General features: G+C 37.3%; 1 protein-coding gene across 3 annotated transcripts in view; it reads right to left on the minus strand.

The window, feature by feature from the left end:
* Positions 1–20,080, minus strand: part of LOC103711297 (transportin-1-like) — a 60,794-nt gene that overhangs the window by 7,605 nt on the left and 33,109 nt on the right. For all 3 annotated transcript variants that reach the window (XR_005507409.1, XM_039117058.1, XM_039117059.1), the window contains exons 15-20: positions 15,938–16,063; positions 15,788–15,862; positions 15,541–15,612; positions 15,322–15,432; positions 6,170–6,253; positions 1,839–1,946 (exon numbers count right to left, since the gene is read on the minus strand). Coding sequence is in view for 2 of the 3 variants with exons in the window: in XM_039117058.1 (XP_038972986.1) it covers positions 1,839–1,946; positions 6,170–6,253; positions 15,322–15,432; positions 15,541–15,612; positions 15,788–15,862; positions 15,938–16,063 (576 nt within the window). In the remaining variant the exon portion in view is untranslated. The remainder of the gene's footprint in view (positions 1–1,838; positions 1,947–6,169; positions 6,254–15,321; positions 15,433–15,540; positions 15,613–15,787; positions 15,863–15,937; positions 16,064–20,080) is intronic.

Below are 20,080 nucleotides of genomic sequence, written 5' to 3' on the forward strand. Positions count from 1 at the left end.
TTGGATTGTAATTTGGACTGGCTTAACAAGAATGATTGGGAGAGATTCTAAAGCATATGACGCATGTATTCAAATCAAGATAGTATCATCTTCTTGTAAAAAAATAACGCTCAAAGTAAGGTCTAACCGAATCGGTACCGAGACCCATATCGGTCAGCAACCGGAATAGTTTTGTACCGATTCAATACCGTACCATGTCGGAACTGGTATACCCATTTTTTTTTAAGTTTTCAAGAATTTTTAATTGGTAATCACTGTTTTTGAACTTTTTCAATGGTTTTAAGTATTAATATTTCAAAAAAAATAATTTCTGCTCAGATTCATGTAGAACCCAACAATGGATGCTACATATACTTTTATAGGCCCTTTGGCATGTATTAAAAGCAACTTATTTTTCAATTTTTTTCAAATTTAGGCCTATGCCACTGTGCGCATGATCGCATTAAAACTTGAATGAATGGACACCAAATTTTTATGGAGAGTAGCTTGCATGCCCCCTAAATATTTTTCTGATTTTATATATTTTTTAATTTTATTTATTTAAAAAAATTCTTTCATTTGTTTAATACAAAAATATATTTTTAATTTTTAAAAATTATATATAATCCAAAAATTTAAAAATTTTATGACTCTTATTTTGCAATTTTCGAGTTATTTTTTGAAGCCTCCCCGCCCTCCCCCCAAAAAAAGGAAATAAGATAAGGAAGAGGAAGCACACCTTATTTAGGCTTAAATCTTCCTTCTGAACTGCTGAATCGGTGTGATTTTTGAGTTGTTGGAAAGGGGGAGCGGTGGAAACCTCTCCACCGCTTTCCCCTGTTGTTAGGAAGGCCTTCTCGAGCCTTCCCAACAACAAATAACATGTTTATACATCTTAAAGGAGGGGGCCTGATTCAAAACTGGGTCAGCTCGGTGCGAACCGGCTGGTTCGCATGGAGTTTGGACGTTCGGTGCCGGTTCCGGCAGGTTCGGTGTCGGTTCCGGCCGGTTTGGTATCGGTTCCGGCCGGTTCGATGCCAGTTCTGGCCGGTTTGGGGCCGGAACCTAAAAATATAAGCTAACCATTTTGGTTTCACACTGGGTCGGCTCGATACTGCCCGAACTGGGCGGTTCGGCCCGATTCTGCAGACCATGGCTCAAAGGGTGCTGCTACTTGGATAGGGCGGACTTGGGGAACCAATGAGATAACAACTGGACACTACTCCAAGCTCGAGTCATACTGAAACCTCAACCAATTCCATAACTTCAACCCAAACACAACTCAGGTTGGCCTGAGGTTCCATGAATCAGATTGCACCAAGTTATCGCTTCAAGTGTAATATGAAGTAAATAAGATTCCAAAATAATAGGTTCTAGCTATCAGAATAGAGAAACAACGGGAGATGACATACTGAGAATATTATCATAACTTTCACATATGTACAGATAATCATGAAATATAGAGCATCATTGTGAACGAATTCTGATGGTCCCTTAAAGTCCTTTGTCTGAAATAATATAGGTTGAGTTCAGGTTGGGACAGTCCACAATTCCAAAGATGAAGCAACCTGAAACACGACATCTGAGACCAGTATGTTTGCTCAGCCCAAATCAAAAATCTAGTTGGCCCACATTCAAGTTGATAAATCCACCCCAAGTCTCATGGTCGCACTCTATAAGAAAATGCTAACTAATGACAATCAGCCCAATTTTATAGAAGTTGAAGAATACACCAATGAAGTATTATTTTGTATATCATAATACACTAGTACTCTGAGCATCTTCAAAGCATGCTTCTAAACAAGACATACATAATCAATGAGGTTCACAAATCTAAAGGAAAAAAAATTAAAAAATACCAGACTCTCTATCCCACTGCCGAGGCCTTCAGCAAGCCCTGACAATAGGTCCAAGGAGCAGACAACGAATTCTCTATCATATTGGACACCAGCTGCAACATGATCAACCTGCATTTATAGCATCAAATATGAGGGTGACTGAAATTAAATGACATAAGTTTTTAATGTAAACATTCTTAACAGCAGGAACAGTTGATGCATTCTCCTTTAAAAACCCATGGTAAAATATTCATTGTTGGTACAGTTCCAGAGGTCTTCTTTTTGCCCCTTCCAGAAGAAAGTTACAAAGGAGTGTGAGAACTTAAAGGCAAACTGGTGCAATAAATCAACCCAAAGAACTGGATTTCTGTTAATTATATGCATATGTACGAATTCCTCAGCAGAATGACTTGATCAACGAGCAATCCAAGTATCCAACAGAAGTCTCCATGCTCAAATTTGTCCATGTTGATCAGATCATCTAACCATTCACTATTTTGGTATGTATAGTGACTATCTTCAACATTATCTAAGCCAATTGATATTCTCATGGTTCATCTTGTATTACCAAAGAATTGCCTTTGCAATCACCAACATTAGTTCGATCCATCAGGGAGATGTACTCTAAATTTAATTATTGTATTCATCACAAATTGCTTTGCCTTAAAATGTGATTAATAGTTATGACCAAGGTATGCCGTACCAGCCCGAATCGGACAGTACCGAGCATACCGTACCGGCCCGAACTAAACAGTACAGAGCGTACTGTACCGGTTCGGTGCCGGTATCCTGTACGGGTGACTTACCAATACTCGGTACGCCAAAAAAATTTCATACCATACCATACCGACACTGTGCTAGTGTGGCACCGATACGGGATGTGGTACTGAGACGACGAACCTTGGTTATGACATGCTGCAATAAGCCAATGAATCTACAAATGACAGCAATAGCCAAACGTATACATGCAGCATAGGTCGTAGGTCATATTTACATTCTCATAATTTAAAATGGCCATAAATGCATCTGCATGTATATTACTACATAATACATATAACTCTAGCACCCATTTCTTATATTTATGAAAGATTATGAGCAGGCTTCCCCCATTGGCAACTAGAAAAGACATCTGAATTTCATTTTTTTCAGAAAGACAAAGAAAAAAGAAGGCCATTCTATCATTCGCTATCCAACTCATGTAGAAGGGATCCAGTTATAAACTGACCCAAGTGCTGCCAGACCATTGATGCATCTAATCCTAACCTAACCCAACCTAACATGAAACATGACCTCTCTAACCCAATGGTGATCCAACTACATATTCCTCTAGCTGAACATAATCTGTATTGTATCATGTAATCCAGCAGGGGCTCAAGGGCTTTATATTAATAGAGTTTCATTTGCAATTTTGTAATCTAAAATATCCAAGAGATCAATAATTAGATGCCAAAAAACCCAAGGCTTGCATTTTTATCAAAAATTGAAAAATGGGAAAGAGAAAATCATCCACGATTTTGAAGCAATAACCAATATGACATAAAGAACTTAATAGAACATGTAATCAGGATTATATTACACTTTAAAGGGATGGGTGTTGACCCAAAAGGTTTGCTTTTGATGATGCAAAAATATTTGAGTAAAAAGGTCACTAATTAGTTTCTTGGAGTGTACTTGAATGTTTGCAGAAAACCAAAAAGAAATATTTTAGGAACTCTTAATATGGAGAAATAAAGATTAATTATCCAAAGCTCTACACAAAGATATTCAACTCCAAAAAGGCTTTGAAGTAACCCTTGAATGTTTACATGCAAATACAGCAAATTCCAACTTGGGCTATTTCAAGAGTCCACCCCTAGATTACGAGTCGACCACGGCACACTGATACAGACTGATACGCCTTCACGAGTCAACTCCCGAAGATCACAAGTCGACCCCAGAACAATCTCAGAAGACAGAAAGAAAGCAGTAAAATTCAGCTCACTGGAGAGTCGACCCATGAATATCACAAGCTAACTCCAGTTAGACAAGAGTCGACCCTAGAAGCAAAAGAGTCGATCCCTGAATGGCCATAGACAAAAGACAGAGCTATAAAATTCATGACATTAGCGAGTTGACCCAAAGATCACGACCGACTCCAATTAGACAACAGTCGACCCCCAAAGCAAACAAGTCGACCCCTGAATGACCACAGACAATAGTCTGTTAGAGATTCAACCCATGAAAATGAGTCGACCCCTGTCAATAGACGAATCGACCTATAAACCAAAAGAGTTGACCCCATAATGGTCATAAGAGAGAGCGCAACAAAAACAACAGCCAGTTCGAGTCTCCCTCTGAAGAGAGCAAGTTAACTCCTGAAGATCATGAGTCGATCCCTAATAATGACGAGTTGACCTGTCTGCACCTAACTACAGTAATGGCTAGTTTTTCTGTAAATCAAAACCGCCGTTTTAGTCTCACAATGGCTCTTTTGACGTGTTAACGACTAGAAGTGTCTTCCAACCATTCTTCAGTAGTATAAATGCATGAGAACATCAAAAGGAAGAAAAAAATATAAGAGAGAATAAATGAGAAGTAATTGAATAGCTCAAGATAAAACCATTAAAAAGAAAAATATTCAAGTGCATTCATTAAAAGCTGAAAGATCACATCCTCCACTATTGTGAGAGTTGGTGAGATGCATCCAAGGCCAACCAACTAATTCGGAGAAACAATTATTTTACGTATATTTTACTATGAAGAGCTGTAATTCTGTTGCTTTGTATTTTTTTCATTCTGTTGGGACAAGTTTCAAAGTTTGAAACTTGAAAAAAAGGTCCATCCAAACTTTGAATTGGATTGTTTGGAGCCTAGAAAAAGGCTTGGATGTGATTTTGGTTAATTGCCAGTGAAAATCAACTAGGTTGATTGTGAGCCTAGCTAAAACAATCGGATTGTAATCTTGAAAAGATTATAGTGAAAATTCCCAAGAAAGATGTCTGGAGAATGGGCGTAGGTGCAAGGTTGGCACCGAATTACTATAAATTTATTGTGTTTGTGGTGCATGAATTGTGTACTTTGATCTCTTACATATTTACTTTTGTTAATTACTTATTGCAACTCACACATTCGTCAAGTTTTATTCCACTGCATTTTACTTAAAGTTTTCGAAAAGCCCAATTCACCCCTTCTTGGGCTGCCTAGCTAGGCAACAATGGGTTAGTCATAGATGATACATTTCATATAGGATAGCATGGACATACTAACATCTATCAAATATTAATTCGGTTGGGTTAAGTTTGTTAAAATCTGCTCAGGTTAGATTCAGTTGCTTGAGTTCTCAACAAAAACCCAACCCAGTCTAAATCTCAAGTTAGGTCTGGATGGATTTGGATCTATGCCATTAGAGTCCATGGTAATACAAGGCTCTTTCCATCTTAATTCGTATCAGGGCTACTAAAATTAAAGGTGGGCCATGACTACAAAATCAAAAGAAAAAAGAGTTCATTGTAAGAAGTGGGATAAGTCATGGAAAAGGGGAGAAAGTACAGGCTAATGAAAACAACTAACTTCGTGGAATTTTTCTAACTCAAATCAAAGATATTATGTAAGTTCTTGATGACCACATAAACCTAAATAACTTCATCAAGGGGAGAAAAGGTTAAATCTCCAATTTGTTAAAAAACAGTGCTACCTAACTCATAAAGAACAATTTTGTAGTCAGTCATGTCATAACAAATAACTAAACGATTGTTTCCTAGTTAAAGTACTTTAACTTACATGCACCAATAGGCTTTAACTAGCAAGAACATGGACTGTCGTACCACACCGAATCAGAACCAATACCAAACTCATATTCGACTCAATACAAACCCCATATTGTCCCACACCAAAGCATACCGAAATAAAAATGAGAAAAATAATTCAAGAGCTATATTGGTACGGAGCACATACACACTGTACCGACCTATACTGTACCAAACTAGCAACATACTGGTACGATAACTGATACCGAGATTGCGGACCTTGAACAAGAATAAGTAAAAACTATCCTAAATTGTATTAACATTGGTTGGAAACAAAGTAAACTGATGTTTACCATCTAATATGAAAACATCATATTAATTCAGATATATGGTATTCTAATGGAGGCATAAATTTGATATTGTTGATATTTCAGCATCATATTCTTTCCTAATAATAATCATATTGCATTTTAGATATGATGGTGACAAATGACATTGTAATGTCACGTAAAACAGCAATCAGCATTTGAATTTAAACGAATTCAGTACGTGAACAGTATTATATATTCAAGAAGTAGAAGAATAGATATAATCGTGCCATTAAAATAAAATTAAAGAGCCAAATACCTTAGCCAATTGTTGTATCTGGATAAGATTGATGCACCTCTGAAATACTGGTTCAGCAAACTGAGAAAATCCTGGTCCCAAAGCCTGAAAATTGGAACCATCAAATGAATCTCAATATGATGCCGCACTAAAAGAAAGAGGAAGATGGGGTAGATGAAGCAAGATATATGACTGCAAATTAACCAAGCTGTTCATGAACAAGACACACTCAAAGCAATAAGATCAGCTCAATTAGGAAATAAGAGCAGCTCTAGCCTTGATTTACGGCTTGACTCCTAAACAAGCCAAGTGCAAGTTCCAAGCACTCAAGGCTTGCAAGAGAAGTAGGAACTCAAGCTTCGCTTGATAACAGGCTCATTCAAGCTGGTTTACTAGGAAAAGATCCAAGCTTAAACACTAAGTCAAGCTTGGCCTGAGATTGAATAAAACTTTCAATTAAAAAGTCAAGCCTCAGCAACCCAAAGCTTGTCTTGGCTCAGTTCATGGACAGCCCTGAGCGGACAAAATCAGAAAAGATTCAGATAGGTGTTCTCAAACACAAATCTTTTTTGTAAAGCACTAAATAGATTTAATCAAAAGCTTACTTAAAATTCTATTGATCTGAAGTAATATATTCCAACCTATTCTCCAAAATCTCATCAAGCATTTAAAAGTTACCATATTTCAAACTGAAATATTATTGAAATACAGAAATTCCTAAAGATACACAACTTAGATCCATAAGGTTGAAAGAACAAGCATGAAAATAAGCAACTTTCCACACACAGATTATATCCCTCAATAAACCATGAGTAAGGGATCTTCTATTATGTTCTAGCTGTTTTATGATTATGAATGAATTTCTAAGCCTAAAGATTGCCGAACCGGCCGGTACGGGGCATGCCGAACCAGCCGGTATGGAGGATGCCAAACCGGAATGGTCAGTTACCAACATGGTTCACCCTTTTGAAACATACAAATGAGTCAATCCCGCGAGCCCTCGTCCCAACACTGAGTCTCTCTCTCTCTCCCCTTCTCTCTGTCCCTTGTCCTCACAAGCCCTCGTCCCAATAGTGAGTCTCTCTCTCTTCCTCTCCCTCTCTCCCTTGTCCCCGTTGAGCTGCTGTCCTCGTGAGCCCTCGTCCCAACTGAGTCTCCCCCCTCTACCTCTCTCACCCCTTTCTCTCCCTCCCTCTCATTCCTCTCCCCCTTCTCCCTCTCCCTTCCTCCCTCCCACTCTTGTTTCAGTATATGCTCCAAGACAGTACATCACGGACATGTACCAAGCTGGTCATCAGCTGGTACAACACCAAATACTAGTCACCGAACTTTGGCTGAGCCCATCAGCAAAATCGGACACTTTGTCAAATCAAAGTTAACAGTGAGTCCTTCCACATATGCTCCAAGAAATAACACGTGAATCCAAAAGGCTACGGATGGCAATGAGCAAAACATAATTCCAAAAGGCTAGGGGTGGCAACGAGCAGAACATGAGCTGAGCCAGGCTTAGCTCCGGCATGGCTCATTTTATAATCGAGCCAATCTCGAGCTAGCTACTCTTCAAGCTAATCTCAAAATATTCACAAACAACCTGTTTAAAAGATCTATGGAGGATTTATATCATTCGAGGCTTTTATTTATATAATTTGAAGGAGTAATCCAACTTATATTTTGATGTTATGGTTAGAATACATACTATTCTAGATAATCTATATTAATTTATAACTGATAATTATAAAAATAATCGTTTGTAGTGATAATACTAATTAAAATGGTATAATATGCATATAAATTACTCATATATTAGTAAGCATTGCTCTAGCTCGGCTTGTTTCTTAACCAAATGAACTGAGCTCGAGCCAAATTTCGAGTCTAACTCGAGCTAGTTTGCAAACAGCTTGCTCAATTGCTAGCCCTACACAAAGCCACGGAGAGCCAGAGTGTAAGGGAGAATCAAAAAAGAGTGAAGCATAAGACCAACTCCATGCATACCTTCCTAGAATATATAACTATGCTAACTTTTGGAACTTCTCTTTTTAAAATTTCTAGAATGACTCATTTTATCACCCTTTTCCACTAATTCAACTCCATGAACTTTTTCAAATAGAATCACTACCTGCTAGAGTTTCATGCATTAACTACCTAGTTATGCATTCATGAACCATATGCTGACGGAGATGGCACAGAAAAAAATTATACACATTGAGATGATTCCTTTTTTCCTGTTTCTTATGATGGAAGGGGAGGGAAAATCCCACCCAATTTTATTAAAGAGAAGTTTAGGTGGAGGCAAGATTGCATCATGAGAAAAGTTACAAAATGCATATGAGGACTTCAATAGTCAGTAGTAATGTCGATAGAAATTTTGAACTAACTACATTGCAAATAATTTGACATTACTACCCTAATTAGCTACACAACAATCTGGCTAACTTTAATTTTAATAATCAATAATATATAGGCTAGACTGTGAAGAATATTTTTTTCAGAAAAAGGCCTTTAAACTGTTAAACAAAAGCCAAATCAGAGATACTTGATCAAAAATATCCTGTGGCTGAGAAACTTTATGACCACAGTAACTATCACACTTTTAAGAAGTTTCATCTGCATGAACTAATGAAGTAACTTGATCCTGATCATCCCCGCAAACTGAAGGTACCGGTAAAATTTGGTTTATTCATTTTTTTAATGTAATTAGAACATAAACAGAATTTATAATGGCAAAGCTAATGTAGTAGCAGCTGGTACTCTAGCCCTCAAATAAAGATTTCATTCTCAATGTATGAAGCTATTTTTTACAAATTAAAATTTTAGAAATCGGTCTTCATGAGTCCTATATTGAATAAGATTATTATTTTAGCTCTATGTTAAACTTAAGAAGATAATGTTGATAATAGTACACAACTGAGTGTTTAATGTCGTGATTGCAGAACAGAAATAAGTCATCCTCAGAAAGAATTTACCCTACCCTCATTTTCTTCTGATGTAAAAAGAGAGCATCATTTCACATACGTATTCCTCGTATAATTACGTAAATCAGCTATTCTACTCTTTTCTCATCTTATCATTATAATTTAGCTAAATAATCATTAAGAGAGACAGATTGGATGGAAACCAAATTTCTTAGAGAATATTTTTGTCATGGTTATTTGCGCTGGAATGGCAGGATGTGGGATAACTTAAACCACAGGAATTACTTCTGCACTGCTAAAAATTTTAAGGTCTTCTCCATCTTTACATACTAACCGACAACTTCCAAAAATCTGGACATCCAAGCTGTAGGCTTGACACTAGTTGCTGTGACAGGAAAAAAAAACATACTTGAATGAGAATTTAATTTAAGTAATGTTTTATCAATGCATGCTAATAAACTATGTTTTCATTTTTTTCCATATTTTATCTATCATTTTCCCCTAAATCATGCGGTCACCCCATTTTAACCAAACCTATTTATTCATGTAAGCAATTAACGTGATGTCCACATGAGAGTATACCTTCAAACTTTCCTTCATTTACTTCTAAAAGCTACAGTAGCATCAGAGCCCACCACTGTGCTGCAGATATTCACTAAAAGCCCAGGCAATCTGCAAAGCATCACAATAAGCTGACTACTTGATATAATTCTCATATTTCCAACCTTTTGACATACTCTAGCTGAGAACTTTCACCGAATCAATGCTATAATCAACCAACCTTGCTCTTGGTCAAGGTTCGCAATCTTGGTACTGGACCTCGTGTCGGTACCATGCTGATATAGTGTCAGTATGCACGATACGGTGGTCAATTCAGCACACCGAGACTCATTACATCTCCCATACCATTTTGGTTCAGTATTGGCACAGCACAGTATGTCTGATATGGGGTGATACACACCGGAACGGCGAACCTTGCTCCTAGTAATTGCTAAACTCATATCAAAAAATCAATTAAGAGGACCTTTTCCTCTCATTATAGGCTTCTCAAATCTCACTCTCAGATCAATATGTGTAAACAATCTAATCAAATTTGGAAGTGTTCACTCCAATGAATGAATAGAACCCTCATATTAATTAATTGATCATTCCTCGGATCAATCGATAGTGCACTTCATGTGGAGCCTTACAGCTCCAGATTGCATCTAATATTTGTTTGCCCCTCCCCTCCTTCTCATACCTATTCTCCCCTTATTTTCTTGTTTTAAGAAAGATCTAAGACTCATTTGAATTGGCTAAGAACTAGTGTTGGGCATCGGGCCGTGCCGGCCCGGCCCGGCCCAGGCCCACTGGGCCCAAGGTCTAAACGGGCCGTGCCGGCACGGCCCGTCGCGGGCGCAAAAGGAAGCCCGGCCCGGCCCCCGGCCCGTCTATTGGCGGGCCGGGCCGGGCACGGCACGCCACGGGCCGTGCCAGGCACGGCCCGTAACGGGTGCAAACGGGCCGTGCCAGGCACGGCCCGCAACGGCTCCAAACGGGCCGTGCCCGCAACGGTGAGGGGTGAGGAAAATAGCCGTTTCCAACGGCTATTTTGGGAAAAAGTCGGTTTTACCCCTCCCAACAGTCCAATAACGGCTGAATTGAGGGGTATTTTGGGAAAAAAAATTTGGGCTTCTATAAATAGCCCTTTCCTCCCTCATTCTCACCACACCAAACCAACTATTCTCTCCTTCTCTAATACTATTATTTCTCTCTTCTAAAGTGCTCTTCTAGCAATTTAATTTTTAGTTTGCATTTAGCAAGTGTTCAAGTGCTACACAAGAGGAGGTTCCTGTTGAGAAGAGAAGGTCACTCCTGTTGAGAGCACAAGAGGAAGCTCAGAATCTCGGCTCTGCGGCTCTGCCTCTGCCCTCCGACCCTCTACTCAATTCCTCCAATCCTCCTTGTGGTTAGTTTTTATTTTTTTAATTCATCAATTTAGATATGTCATCTTTTGAGAAAAGTCAGTTTGGCATTCCTCCTGTTTCTGAGGGAGAAGAAACTAATCCCCAACCCCATGTTCCTAGTTCCTCTAGAACTAGTGAACCGAGTGAAGATCAAACCTCTTCTCGTAAGAGGACTAGTGCTGTATGGACTGAATTTAATAGAGTTATGGTTGATGGAGTCTGGAAAGCTAAATGTAAAAAATGTGCCAAACTTTATAGTTGTAGTAGTAGTGGGGGAACAGGGCATTTAAAAAGACATCAAGAGAGTCATAGGATGCATGATTCTCATGCTCAAACTCAAAGTACCCTTAATATACAAGGGGGATTACTTGTAGGTAATTTTGCATATAATCATGAAAATCAAAGAAAAGCACTTGTAAAATGGATAGTTAAGGATGAATTACCTTTTAGTTTATGTGAATCTTTTAATTTTGAAGAATATGTTCAATTAAACCTACAACCTGCTTACAAAAGAACTAGTAGGCGTACATTTAGAAGAGTAGCTATGACTAACTTTTTAGCAATGAAACAAAGTTTAATTGAATCACTTTCTACTTTAAATGTAAAAATTTTATTAACTTCTGATATTTGGTCAGCATCTGCAGGTAGTAATTGTTTTATTGCCATTACTGCTCATTATATTGATAATGATTGGCAATTAAATAAACGTATTCTTGCTTTTCGTGCTTTTGATTTTCCACATTCTGGGCAACAAATTTCAAATATCATTTATCAAACTGCATGTTCATATAATATTAATGATAAAATTATGTCTATTACTTTTGATAATGCATCTAATAATAATTCTGCTGTTGCATTATTAAAAGACTCATTGCATCCCATGTTAGATGGAAATTTATTGCATATTAGATGTGCATGTCATATCTTAAATCTTTCTGTTCAAGCTGGCATGGGTATGATTCAAGATGTGATTGGTAAAATTAGAAATGCAGTTTCTTTTATTCATGCTTCAAGATCAAGACTTCAAGAATTTAAGGAACTATGTATAAATCATGGTAAACGTTTTAAAAAATTTAAACTTGATGTAATTACTCGTTGGAACTCAATATATAGCATGATACATGATGCATACCCATATAGAAACTTATTAAGTGCATATATTAATGATCGTGGATTAGGCTTTACATTGACTGAAACTGATTAGAATAAAGAAAAAATTTTGGAAGATTTTTTGCTTAGTTTTTATAATGCTACCAATGTTCTTTCTGGTATTTATTATCCAACTTCATGTTCATTTTTACAACAAGCATATATAATTAGTCAAAAATTTGCAGAACATAGATATGATGATGTTTTAATGCCTATTATTGACCTAATGGAATCTAAATGGAATGAGTATTGGGACAAGATATGTCCTATGCATAACTTAGCTGCTGTATTTGTTCCTAGAGTTAAATTAAATGGCGTGCTAATTTTACTTGATGCATACTGTGAAAATATGATTAAAGATCCTGAACCTGCTAAAAATGAGGTAAAACAACTTCTTTATGATATTTATGCTATATATGATGAAAAAATTCGTGGATCTAGAACACAAATACAAACCTCTATTCCTTCTTCTAGTAATTCTCGTTCGTCATCTATTTTTTCATTCATTGCATAGAGAAGACACACACATGCTTCAAGTTTATCTTCATCTTCTTCATCTTTAAGTAGTGAACTAGAATTTTATTTACGAAATGATCTTCAGTCTGCATATGATGAAAATCAAATAGAGAATCTAGATGTATTATCTTGGTGGAAGAGTGTTAGAAATCAATATCCTGTTATGTCTGCAATTGCACGCGATATTTTAGCTGTGCCGATGTCCACGGTAGCATCGGAATCCGCTTTTAGTGCAGGTCGGCGTGTTCTTGACGAAAAGAGAAGGATGACGGGCGAAACGGTGGAGATGCTTCTCTGCTTCAAAGATTGGTTGGATGCTGAGGCAAGACTTCAAGATAAAGGTGGACATAATACAACATCCTCTGATGATGATGATACAAACACTACTGAAGACTGAAGAGTGAATACTGATTCACTGAATCACTGATGATTAGTAAGATTTCTTAATTTTTTATAATTGTACATTTTTATTGTATTCTGGAGGTCAGACCAAGGTCCAAACCTCGGCCCTTTGGCCCCTTTCTTATTGTATTCTGGAGGTCAGACCAAGGTCCAAACCTCCCTTCATGTACCATTTTGATTTAAATTAATAAACTGGTAGGGGTCTATGCCAAACCCCCCACCATTAAGGTGGCTTTATATTCATAAATCCTTAGTTTTCAATATTTATTAATTTATTAAAAAAATTTATGAAGCATTAATTTTTATCGGGCCGGGCCGGGCCCAGGCCCGGACCGTGCCAAGCCCGCGGGCCAGCCCGGCCCAGGCCCTGATGGGCCGTGCCGGGCTGGCCCGCGGGCCTAGAGCGGGCCGTGCCGGCCCAGGCCCGAAGCGGGCCATGCCTGGGTCGGCCCGCGGGCCAGTAACCTGTGACCCGGCACGGCCCCTTTAAATGGGCCGTGCCGGGCACGGCCCGGCACTGTAGCTATCGGGCCGTGCCAGGCACGGCCCTCTTCGTGCCGGGCCGTGGGCGGCCCGACCCAATGCCCAACTCTACTAAGAACAATCCGCCAAACTAAGAACCATATAATCTGACAAGAGCAATCACCCTAAATTTGGGGTGCTATTGGGTAGTACATGTGACCACCCACCCTGAACCTGGACCATAGGAGTTTGGATCTAAACTTTGATCCAAATCCTACCCATCCAATGGCCAGGTTGGGGCCAAATCGAGGTCCAAATCCAGGTTCAGGCAGGAGAGATTTCAAAAGAACCATTAGGTCTAAAGATTGGGTCTGATTTAAGACACTATCTGAAAGTCATCAGGTTTGGATGGTGTACAAATCAAGTCCAAGTCTGGGTCTTAAGCATGTATCAGCATTTGCTAAGCTCAAACATTCATTCCCTGAAAACAACCAATTGATGACATGGTTTTAAACGACAATAGTAAATTCTATAGGAAATGTGAAGTTACATATATACTGGACAAATTAATGGATCAAGGGTCAATTACACTTCTACTAGACACAAACCAAATCTAAAATGTTTTATCGATCTACTTAGGACCCATTCCCATGGCCTAGGTATATTGATCCAGGTCTGTGGGACTCATTGATAGACAAACCTAAATACTTTTCAGTTGACTTTAACATTGACCCTTCCCATCAACTACCATATGTATTTTTTATTTTCTCTACAATTTTCCACCATTTCTTTCTCTAGTTTTCCTTCTTCCTTTTCTTCTTTGGCTTTCAAGCTCAAAACAGGTCTCGCATGTTCAACTTACAAATGTATGTGCAAAAACTTTTTCCCCACATCAGCTCTTGATTTTCCCTTCTTTCCCTCCTCTCTTTTGAAGAAGTTCGATCACTTTTCTATCCCAGTTTTTTCTTTGCTTTTATAACCCATTTTCTAACTTCCTTGAACTCTCCACTCCAGCCCACGTACATCCTTAATCTTATATTTCATGGTTCCCCAAAGTTGGGGTACAGTATGTCCAAGCTTATGCCTATCTTTTAAAGCCTATTTGGCTGGCTTAAGGCTTATTCCACTCCCCATGGCTGCTTTATTCTTGAACTGAATTCTGCCAGGGCATGCAAGCATATTTGGATCTTTTAATGACAAAGCAGGGCATATAGCTGTTTTCATTCATACGTGATGCTCCAGTAATTCATAATTTTTAAGAGAATTAAAAAAGCAAATAATTATTACTGATTAATAGACACTTCTTTTTTATCATATAAACAACATTGTATGATTTACCACTTCGGTAGGCTCAATGACTAAGACATCTCACACAATTGTACTAGTAAATTCTAATTTTCTTTTTCAATTCTTTTATTTCTTTACTAAACAATTCCGGTAATTCAAACTAGAAACATTGCAAATGAACTCCTAAAAAACATATACTGTAGCATGATGCCCCATTTAATTCAATTGACCCATAGTACTCTCAACTTTCTTTTTTAATTTTTCTTTCTCATATTATGTTTATGTTCCATGTTTGTTAATTTTTACTTAATGTTTGATCACAATCTTCGAAACTGCTGGATCTACTATAATATTGAAATCCAGTTTTCAACCCTTCATATGCCATTTAAGATAATTGCCACTTAGTCAGATCCACTATAATGGAAAGTTTTAAACAGGATGTGAAACATGTAAAATTTTATTGATAAGTTTTATAGACAATTAGGAAGAGAAATGATACCTGTGCTATAGAAGTAAAGCACTCAAGCAACGGAAATAGATCTTTGTCACTATTTGAAAGTTGCTGCCACTTTGAGATTAAGGGAGGCATCAAAATATCAAGATACTTCGGCTGCCAATGAGCACCACAATCTCAAGAATAAGTTCCTCATTTAAGTCCAGATTCTTGATAGCAAGAAAAAAGAAAAAGTATATGTTACTATGTTAAAAATGCCAATACCTGATTTAATTCTCCCCCAACTGCATCTGCAAGAGTACCAATAGCATCATAGACAATCCGGAGGTTCCGTCTCTAGTTGTGGAAAAAGAAAACAAACCATAGACAGGGTATGAAAAGTTAGTTGAGTGACTTGGAAATTTGAAAGATTCACATAAATGCATTAATTCATAACTTCCATGGTACTGCTTGACATATGACCTAGCTAACATAATAATGAGTTCAAAGCAAGTAAAAGCTAAAAACAGACCTGGTATTTCCTATAAGCACATAAGAGGTGCTGCAAAATGATTTCCAGGTGTGGTGCCAATTCTTCTGCAGCCTCCTGCTAGCAGCAAGACATCGTACACATAAATTAGAATGTAAAGGATAATTATCAATTCATAACTGCAGAAAGAACCTCTTCAAGAGTTGCAAAAGCTGAGCAAGCAGCCTCCTGCACTCGCTTATTAGTATCCAATATCCTTCTAAGCAGTCCCATGAGAACTTTATCAAATTGTTCATAACCATTTTGATGACCAATGCCCTGCATTATCAAGTAAATATAATCAGGAGAACGACCATACAGTTTCCCTCCTAAGACCATGAAAACAACAATACACGAATTCAAGACACATACACTAGTAAAAAGAAGGTCAATATGAAGCCAAACTACCAGAATAACAATATATGCAAAAGCAATACCAGATAATGGTTTGAAGTTTACAAAAAATGTTCACCAGATAAAAGGCTATTTTAATGTTGTCAGAGATGCAAATGAGAAACAATACAGTCTCCCTACTAAGAAATGAAACCAACAATACATCGATTCAAGAGACACACACCAGTAAAAATAAGGTAAATATGAAGCCAAACTACCTGAATAATAATATACGAAAAAGCAATACTAGATAATAGTTTGAAGCAAGAACGGCGGAACCGGTACCGGGCACCGTACCGGTTGTCCGGCAGGACGAGTCGGTACGGGCCCGTGCCGACACATCCTCTACGGCGGGGGAGAGGGGGGACGAGAAAGGAAAAGAGAGAGGGAGTGGGGGAGGGAGGGAGAGGGAAGAGAGAGGCCGGCCGTTGCCGGCCGACGAAAGCCAGGGATCCTCCGCGCGAAGGAGGCGGAGCCCCGCCTCCACATCTCCCCGCCGGCCTCTCTTCCTCTCTCTCTCTCTTTTCTTCTTCTCCTTCCCCTCCGACGAGGCGTCTCGATTTCAATGGCGAAACCGTCCCGATCCGCCGCCGGTACGGCCCGGAACGCCGGAGCCGGGTGTTCGGGACGATTCTGCAAACCTTAATTTGAAGTTTACAAAAATTGTTCCCCAGATAGAAGGTTATTTTAGTTATCAAAGATGCGAACGAGAATAACTCATCATCAATGCATGCATTAGCATGCATTAATTTTGGATCCATGATAAGCGTCTCAAAAATCCATTATAGAGTACATATAGAGTGGTCAAAGAATGCAACAGAGGAGGTAATTGTGTTCACATGCATCATTTAGGATCCAAAGAGGAAAAAGAATAATTATTCCATGATAAAATAGAGTAGAGTAACCATTCGTTTTGTTTACATGACGTGTATACGTCATGCCATACAATGGAAATAAAAATCCATGGGACGATTCATGAATTTGTAATAGATCCATGGGGTAGCTGATGAGAGAAGTTGGTGTTGAGAAATAGGAAATTTTAAAGGAATTATTCCTATGGAACCATTGATTGGTCATACCTGTATTGCAATAAATCTCGGTTTTTAGTCAATAATAAGATTATGTAGAAGAGAAGAACGAGCAGTTTAAGGCATCGCATTGGAACTGCTATATAGGCACTTAGGAGGTGGTTGGCCTTGAGTACTCCGATTTACAAGGATACACTATGAACACCATTGCATGGTAAGAGAAATGAGATCAACATTTGCTATGAAGTGTGAGGGAATACGAGCTGGTCGAGTTGGTAAAGTCATTTGGTGTTGATACAAGAGATATGAGTTCAAGTCTTATCTTCACCTCAATTCGTGCTCTTAATGAATTATTGATGGCCATTATCTATCTTTTTCTTCGAAAAAGGTGATGAACTTGAAAGATCATTTGAAGCTAGCATGAGAGTCAAAATACGCCTTTCTTGTGGGTAAATGAGCCCCCGAGCCTGTCTCTTTTCTGTTGGTCACACCTTCTCTTTCTCCCTTCTATTTTTCATTGGACTATATGAGTCATGCATATATCCATACTCAAAATGGATCACCTCATGAAGATATACTACAAGCAGTCAAACATTAGTTGTCAATTGACTTTCAAAGCAAATCCTTATAACGTGCGTTGTCCCATCATAGTGCCTGGAACTATTACCAATTTATACCCTTGACCTATGAACGCTTTCCACCAAGGTCCTTAGAATGAAGAATAAACTAACAAATTGTTAATTAAACAGAAAAACTAAATAATAAAACATTTTTTATCACATGCAGATAATCATATGATAAATTTGTTCATATAATAAGTATCTTCACAAATCCTTTGCATCACCACTGTTGCCCCTTCATGTCTAACCATTACATGAACTCATTTTCGTCATTACTAATAATTGTGGTGTTGTAACCAAAATTAGCTTGCAGTTGTAGCCATCCGACATTACTCTATAGATCTCTATAATCTATACACAAAGCTCGGCCAGCATTGGATAGCACTAGAACAACATTCATTAACTAATTAATCACTTAAATGTCATCTTTGGTTGCCAAGAGTGGAAATCATGGTTATCTCATTCTCTGAATATCCAATCCCGGGAAATATTAGGAATGAGTACTTTATGATGATTATAAAAGATAATATAATAGAAATAACATAATATAATGCAATTTAGTATATGATATATAACATAATTAGAATATAATGACATATTACTGTAATAGTGTGGTAATTATAGAATCATCATAATTATAAAATACAATTTAATAATAAAAATAACAAAATAGAAAATAAAATAATATGATAGCATATTATTATATTATAATATAATACTAATAATTTTAATTTTGCTAATGTAAATGTTATTATTATGTACTAATATTACTAATGATGATGAATATTGATGATAAAATATAATATTATATATAATTCAATGAGTTCTGTAATATACTATATATAAAATGTACAATAGAATACATCTATATTACAGTAATAATAATTGTAGTAATATATAATACCAATATTTTATAATGATTGATACCATTATGTTCTATAATGAGACGAACTATTTCAAGAGCAGACGATATCTACTTTCGTTTCAAAAATCAATAATAGTGCATCCAAATGGAAGATCCGCACCATTAATTAGGATATAAACCACTAAAAATGTCTAAAAATCAAAATTTATAAATTTAGGTGGCCTCTACCAAAAAAAGGGTTTATAGATTTCAATATAATTGAAATGTGTGAATATGATAATATCTTTCATGAATTATTAGAACCCATTGATTCAAACTTTTCTAAGATCTTTACTTTCTATTACGAAGCCAATAATGGAAACACCTTATAAGGAATTTTAGGAATTTTCTATTGATCCATTATAAGGGCGCAAAAATGAAGGGTTAAAATCAAGGTTCGCCAAACCGACCGTACCGATGCATTGGTACAAGTACGGAACCAACCGGTTCCAACCCAGTTTGGGTCGGAACCGTTTTTATACGCTGTACCGTACCGGTGCACATCCGCACCAGTTCGGTACAGGCTGAACCGACCGGAATCCATTTTTATACGCTGTACCGTACCTGTGCACATCCGCACCGGTTCGGTACAGGTTGAACCGACCAATTCCGGTCGGTTCAGCATATCTTGGTTAAAATACTATAAAACTATATTTTGATATAATCTAAGCATGAAAATCTATTGATTTTTGATCTATACACATTTTAAGATATGTAGATCATAACAATAAGGCGGATTCTCAATTTAAACAATTCATCATTTATTTTAGCATACTAGCACAATAGAAACCATCTATTTTTATGTCCACGTGGTGCATAGGTTAGAAACGGCCAAAATTTGGGATATTTGGTTTCTAGGCATTTTTAATGATATAATCATGATCAACATTGTGAATCTTCGAATTGGATTTCCCATTATTGAGGAGCATAGTCCATCTCTTATATAATAATATATAATATTGATATTATACGATTATAAATTACATTCTGTATAATAATATTGGCATAGAAATATTTATAATATTATATTATCCAGTAGACAACATATTACTATGACATATCTTCTATGTATCTATCAAAAAGAATACCTTCGATGTGTAACTTGTATTAACAAATATTATAAATATCATAAGTAAGAAACTCATTTTATTGGTACAAATATATCAAACACTAGGGAAAAAGATACCAAAGACCCCTCAAGTGTGGTTTTACCGCTTTTCTAGGAAACAGATACCGTTGGAATCACCATTCAAGTGTCCAAGTGAATTGCTAAATATGGGAATAGGCTGGAATGGGAAACTAATACCCATTTCCACCCCCAATTCTAGAGAAGAACCAAATGTGGTCAAAG

The sequence above is a fragment of the Phoenix dactylifera genome, unplaced genomic scaffold (genome assembly GCF_009389715.1).
Source record: "Phoenix dactylifera cultivar Barhee BC4 unplaced genomic scaffold, palm_55x_up_171113_PBpolish2nd_filt_p 000167F, whole genome shotgun sequence".
In the NCBI taxonomy this organism is placed as follows: domain Eukaryota; kingdom Viridiplantae; phylum Streptophyta; class Magnoliopsida; order Arecales; family Arecaceae; genus Phoenix; species Phoenix dactylifera.